We start from the raw sequence: 7288 nt of genomic DNA, 5'->3' as shown, positions 1-7288 counted from the left end.
ATATATTCTATCTTATTTTAAATATGTGCAAATGTTTCCACCCACCCATGTTTACTTTTTTTTTATTTTAAAGGTTTTCCTATTTTTATTTTTTTCCCCATAGACAGTGGTACTAGAAGCCAACACCAAGCTTCCAGTTCCACTGTGCATGCATAAACCAACAAGCAAGCTCACGCTGTGATAAGCAGCAATAGTAAATCTTTGATATTGCCTTGTTTTGGTAAATAGGGGCCTTAAGGATAAATTCACAGTCTTGGAATCTGAACGTGACAACCAGAGTGTTTTACACGTTCAAAACAACGTTTTCATTAGCTTGTATCATATTTCAAGTTAATTGGCGATTGGATGTCCATCTTCATGCAACATTCTGTGGTATTACAACCAGCTGCCTACTTACATATTCCCTGCTGAACACCAGGAAAAAAAAAAGAGCAAGACTTGTTAAAATGTGAAATAAGTGACAAAGCAGTGAAGAAACACAGTTCTACAAGCCTGACATAGTCAAACTTCATGTTTACTTTGTATACAGTCTTTTCACAACATTTCTCTAGTATCGGACAAAGCCATCTCCTTCATCAATAAAGTCAGAACTCTCCTGTATGTGTCCAGAATGGTCTGAACAGATGGTCTCTCTGCGGGGTTCCTTTTCAAACACTCCGAGTGGATGTCAAACAAGTGGAACCGGACAATGTCACTCCCCTCCACATGACCCAAAAGATAATCCGTCACAGCAGGGATCTTCCAGATGTCAGTCTTCTCATCATATGGTGGCATGAGATGGTCACTAAACTCGATATTTGGCCCAAAAGGCCATAGTTGTTCAGGTGCAACAAAATTTCCCATTATTTCTCTTGGGCCACATTTGACCAAAATACCTTTCTCTCTATCCACCAAAGGCAAAGCGTCCAAATCATTGGCCACTAAGCGGAAGTCACTCGTTAGGAGGTATTGAGACAGCACCTTGTCCAAATCATTGGAGTCACACATGACCAGCACTCCAAGTGGGCTATTGTGCAGATAACTGATAATACTCACATAGTCTATTGCAAGTCCAAGGCGATTTTGCCAAGTATTAAAGTTCTGGTATTTAGGGAGGTTAAAAGTTTTATCCAAGTGTTTTAGAGAGCCAAGAGGATGATACTCCGTTAGTATGCTGTAATTCTCCTCGCAATAACCTACAAGAGTTACAACATGCCTGCTCTGTAGAGATTGTAGCATCCGTAAGCCATGGATAAAGTCATCTTGTAGAGCTGGTACTGTGATCTGAGACAGGGCCACTTTCATCTCTTTCCACTCTGACAGGAATACCTAGAACACAAGCAGATTATAGCTCAATTTATAGTACAAGTGCACAAAAGGTTAAACAATGTTGTTATTCCTTGAACAATTTAGTAGTGTAGAACTAAAACCCATTTCTACTTTTTAGAAGAAAAAAAACAGCAAGTGGATAGCACTAGATCATCAATACCTCAGCTAAAGTGCTAAGACAGTTCAGACTTGTATGTTAGGATTAACATACATTCCTTAAATATGGTACTAAACCTGTAACAAATATATGGCATAATGCACCCCTATTCTGCTACACAGGTCATAAAATACAGAGGCAACTTCTCATAATGTTATTATTCACATTAGGGCTGAAATCTACTTTAGAACACATGATTATTAGTTTTAGGACAAAGAAATTAAAATAATTTAATTGCCAATGTAATAAAATGGTGTTTTTGTATATTGATGTATTTACATATGTTTAATTAGAGAACGGAAAACTGCCAGAATGTCACCCAGTAGAGTCATGCAAGAGGGCTCCATGGCCAGATAAAGCATGGGGGGAGGAGCTGGTCCTTTCCATATTGTGAACAGTTTAAATGTCATCGGAGATAAATTTTATGGAATATCCTCTATCATTGACCCCTTAATCATTAATCCCTGCATTCTGCATCATTATTAAACTCACCCATTAACCTGTCATCACAACCCCATCCTTTATTATTAGCCCCTCATCATCAACTCCTCCCCCTCACCCACAATCATACTACTTTTACCCATTTACTGATAATACATTCCATCACAGAGTCAGAGAGGTGATCAGTTTTCCTATAAGCAAGTCTAAATTTGACTGCGAACCCTTGCACACAGAATTCTAGGACATCAATTAGAAAACTGTTGGCAGTAAAATCAGAGAACTCATTAAAGAGCTTACTGCTGCCTCCTACATGGACCCTTCTCCTCTGAACGCAGAGTGACACAGAGAAGATCAAATGTCCTGGTTCACATAAAACACGACTCCCCAGAAGTTAAGCATCATGGCTCAATTTTAGGCACCATGTGCCTGGGATTTGCAAAGCCCTGCAGTAAATATTGTTGTATGAACATATGTGAAGCATATTATCTATTTCACTGTCTGGTGAGAAAGAATTGTGACTGTCTACTGCCAGGACAGAGAGCTGACAAAGGCCTCAATTTTTAATTCAGTATGGATATAAGAAAAGCAGCTCCAGATTGAACAGAAGCCTTGGCCAATTCAATCAGGGGGCGCTTATACTTCACACCCTCTCATCTCCTTAAACAGGTTGGGTGGTTTGAATCCACCAGTAATAATAGCTCACTAGTCTCCTGGCTTTCAGCACTGTGGTTTTTGCTTCAGTATTTTGTAATTGTGAAGTTGGGCATATTCCTAAAAAAACAAATAAAATTAAATTAAACACAGGCCAAAGTAAGTCAACCTCTTTAAAAAAGTATTTTCAATTTGAAGGGCTAGTTCCGCCTACTGTTGAAAACAGAGTTGTATAACTCTTCTTGTTAAAGATATGTTTTTTGCTATCTGACAGATGCATAGCTCAGGCATTGTTTGGTAAAGTATTCTACCAGTTTGCATGATTAACTGGTGTTTAGGCTGTTTGATTTTTAACCTCAAAATTCAAGCTCTATAGCAGTTCCCACATAAATACATACAAGAGAAATTAGATTATCCGCACGTCAACGTCTGAAACAAATCTGTAAAATTAAAGACAGTATAAAAATGTGTATTTTAGTACTTTGTTTTACCATTTGACCATTTTGTCATTAATTACCTTTTTTACTGCTCCTTCACCCACAAGCTTTAATTTGCGGACCTCTTTTTTGATGGCCTCACAAGACAGCCAAGCAGAGCAATTTTTCATGCTCCCAATCTTGAAGTACCCTTGAGGGCAAACACTGGGATCTGCATGACTGTAACTAGTTGACACATAGACGTGTTCAAGATAAACATAGAGCAGAAAGTTGATGACCACCACTGTGAAAAGGAGCAGGATTATTAGCAGTACAAGACAATTCCAGCTGCCAGCCCCTCTGCCAACAAGTCTTTTCTCCATCCTGCCCTGCACTGGAAGATCTGTAGCATCCTACAAAAAAACAAAACAAAAAAAATATATATATATGGGGAAATATACAACTGGATAACCTTAACATTTTAAAATAAACTTGTATAACAGCGCTACCAGTAACATTGAAAAAAATACACACGCACAGGTTGAAGAAATTTCTGCATGTTACAAGATATATCTGTCTTAATCAAATTCACACTTTAGGTCTTGTTAAATGATTAAAATGAACTATTGTGTGTACATGTATTCTTAAAGGCTATTAAATGTATGCTATTGTTTGTACACACACTGTCAGAAAAGAGTTTGCTTCACATAAATTTCAATGTTTGCACGGTTCAGAACCGTTAACAAAATAAAATAAAAGTTCTATGGGAACAAGCCACGGGCTAAGGAGGAAGTAACATCTTTACCAGATGAGTGGGAGTCTGGAGGGCAGCTCAGAACAAGGCTTCCACGTTATTGGAGCACTAAAATGACAGCAACACCAGTCTCCCATTTCACGGTGATCAGTGTATATCCAAGTTTCATTCTATATATACCATTTCATAAACAGCAACAATGACACTCAGCAGAAAAGTGTTGGCATGAAAGGAATTAGACAAACCAATTGGAGCCAAGTCAATTTCTAAAGAAAACCTACCAAATTCTTGTTCATTTCCTGGACTTAGAAGAGACTCCCACTGGTGAAAAGTGAATCAGTGCATGACTCTGCTCAGCTCAACAGCAAAGTATGCATAATTCAGGAAATAATGTAGCTAGAGCTGCCACTCAGTGCTCTGAACAGAAGTGTGTTCACATATTGGCATAGCATTCAGGTGCAATCAATCGGTCAACAAAAAACCACTGCTTTTGATTTCGTTATATCACTGCAATACACTTATGAAATGCATCTGCTACATTAAAGCAAAAGCTACAAGGCATCTATTAGAGCTCATCCAATGTGATGTGCGAGTGCCAAGAGAAGAAACCCTAGGTGAAAGAACGCAGTTTGTGGCTTTCATAGAGAACTACTTAAGATACATGAAGCACAAAACTTAGACTACAAACACACTGGGAGTACATGAAATTTCAAAGCAATACTACAAACCCATAATGGAGAAGTTATTACAAAGTTAGACTATTTCCCATAGAATAGGAAACTTTGGTCAAGACTGTAAAGCATACAACCATAAGAACTCTACTTTATTGCAGCCAGCATATAAATGTAAACACCATTTTTATATGGAGAGATTGATAACGAAATAAACATGGAACAGCCACCAGGGCTCATAAACACAGAAAATAGGTTTGGCTGTACAGTCAAATAGTGACACATGAAAGGAATAATAACAGACAGAGGTAGGGTGATTAAGGAGATGGACAACATACTGAGCGAAGTAAAAATTTCTAACAGGTACAAATGTCAAGAACCAGTGCATGAAAGTCCAGGACAAATGCACATTTCAAAACCTTTAAAATGGGAGAGCAACCATGGCAACAGATATGCAGTCCACTGGATAGATTTCCAAGTACTTCCTTGCCTTTTATAGGTTTACAAGAAAGAAATATAAATGCAACGGAGATTGTAAATCAAACCACTTCTTTCACAATGGCTTTAAGCAGACAGACCTTGCAATCAGAAAGCGAACCAAATCCTCTTGCATAGAACATTCACCAAGAGAAAAGCAGATCCGTTGCAGAATTACTGTTTATTTATATAGTGCCACCATTTTGCACAGCGCTGTATAAAAAATATTTATCATTCCTTCTAAAACAGAGCTGCTTAATCGTATCTGGTTCATCTCCTCTATGGAACATATCTCTGCTCTACTAAATGACACTGTTCCTAAATTCCGGGAAGTTTGGACACCGTGGTTCAAGTGGCAAAAATCTCCTGTTCCGGATACTGTTTGATTCGCATAACCTAACCCTATACCCTCCCTCCTCTCCCCAAAAACGAAAAAAAAAAACGAAACCACCGCTTTATCATAAATGTTTTCAAGTCTTAATAAGTAATAGATTACCCTATCTCTTCTTTCAGCACTGTTTTCTAATTATCGCTAGGGCTAAATTTTATATGTGCCAATTTGGGTCTTCTATTTTTGTATTATCTGCCATTTGTTGTTGGCACAACTGTTAAGTATGTTACTTCTTCTGTCTCTGCGGTTTCAAAATAAAAATGTAAAAAAAATAAAAATATTTATCATTCACATCAGTCCCTGCCTCACTGGAGCCTAGTCTAAATTCGCTAATACAAACACACTAACAACTCCACACAGATCCAGTCTGGAATCCTGCTCATGAACTCAGTGTGGTGTGGCAGGAATAGTAACCACTGTGCTGTTCCAACTGTAAAAAATGTACAAATAGGTTATGAGAACAACTATGACATTGTTGAACAAACTGGGCTTCGAGATTAAATATTGGGATAATGTCATTTGGGGCAGCATGGTGGCTAAGTGGTTAGAACTTCTGCCTCACAGTACTGGGGTCATGAGTTCAATTCCCAACCATGGCCTTATCTGTTTGGAGTTTGTATGTTCTCCCCGTGTTTGCGTGGGTTTCCTCCCACTCTCCAAAAACATACTAGTAGGTTAATTGGATGCTATTAAATTGACCATAGTCTCTCTCTACATATGAATTACCACCTTTTGGGAGATTTACAAGACAAAGATATCATTGAACTGCAATTCCATTCAACTACTGAACAAGCCCCATCACACTGTTTAGAGGGGGTACTAGATTTAATAACAAACATTTAAAAAAAAAGCTTTAATTGTTTATGGTCACACTTTGTAAGCAGTGATGAGCAGGGCACTCTCTACCCTCACTCAAAAGCTCATGTATGCAACATTGTCAATTCCATATGTACGTTTTTGTATTTTGTACTATTTGTTATAGGGCTGCCCAGTGCTGCAGAGTTTTCTGGCACCATATAAATAAAAGATAATGAGGATTTAGCCAATTACTGCAGAGAAGTGAAATGGTTGATAAAGAGTGCAAGATTTGTTACCTTTAATCATGTGATATGCTACCTGTTTTTCCTTTATTTAGATTTTAGATGTACAGACAAGTCAAGCTGTTCTATTTATCATGTGCATACCAAATAAATCAAAGTTGTCTTTCTGTTCTCATTTACAAAGAACCCAAAATTTTAGATCATTATTCTAACACTATCTATATTCTAGAAGTTCCCAGATAGTTTAATTTGGTCACACACATACAAGCTTTAACAAATTGGTTTCTACGAAACACATATTCTGGCAAACAGATTATACTAGGGTTGAAGCCTTGTCTAATCTGACAAAATTATTAATGGAAGTTACTAATGTTTGGCCTATTTGGTTGAAAGCATCCAGACTGCAATTTAGCTGGAAGGAGGGTGGTAGTAAGTGTACCTTTAATAACAAAGGAACTGAACACTGTTTCACACATACTTAAATTCTCACCCAGTCAGTGTACACCATGAATAAACAGAGATTGCACATTACACCGACATGCATTGCACACCGCCCTGTATCTTCATTTAGGTCAGTATGTTGAATGAATATTCCAAATAGCACACTATACCAGAATTGTCAGGGCAATCTTAAACGAGACTAAAATGCATAATCCATTAGTAATAAGGAACACAGTAAAAGTAACGCCGACCAGCTGTATTATTTAATCTAGGACATTGCAGTTAGAAGCATAACAATATTGTAAAGATTACTTACATCCACTTCACTATGAACGAAACTGTGCAGCCATTCAATGCTTAGTCATCACATAATATTATTAGCACTGTTGTCTGGTGTGTGTGTGTCCACCAGATCCGCTCTATCACATGTCTGTCTGACATATACTATCTTACTGCCATTTGTATACAATGGTGAAGCTGGATCCCTCTCATCGGAAGGATCGTCTGACGTCACTAGGTCATGTGACTGCTGTGGTCACAT

The 7288-nt window shown here is 37.9% G+C and overlaps 1 protein-coding gene across 1 annotated transcript; it reads right to left on the bottom strand.

The window, feature by feature from the left end:
• Window positions 1-496: 496 nt before the first annotated feature.
• POMK (protein O-mannose kinase) lies at window positions 497-7264 on the bottom strand. Its single transcript, XM_075204571.1, has 3 exons — window positions 7064-7264; window positions 3075-3386; window positions 497-1308 (listed from the first exon to the last, which is right to left on the bottom strand). Exons 2-3 carry the CDS (start codon window positions 3354-3356, stop codon window positions 535-537), a joined length of 1056 nt encoding a protein of 351 aa, XP_075060672.1. The 5' UTR covers window positions 3357-3386; window positions 7064-7264; the 3' UTR covers window positions 497-534.
• Between the last annotated feature and the right edge of the window lie 24 nt (window positions 7265-7288).

The sequence above is a fragment of the Mixophyes fleayi genome, chromosome 1, assembly GCF_038048845.1.
Source record: "Mixophyes fleayi isolate aMixFle1 chromosome 1, aMixFle1.hap1, whole genome shotgun sequence".
NCBI lineage: Eukaryota > Metazoa > Chordata > Amphibia > Anura > Limnodynastidae > Mixophyes > Mixophyes fleayi.
This window is presented reverse-complemented; position numbering and strand designations above follow the sequence as displayed.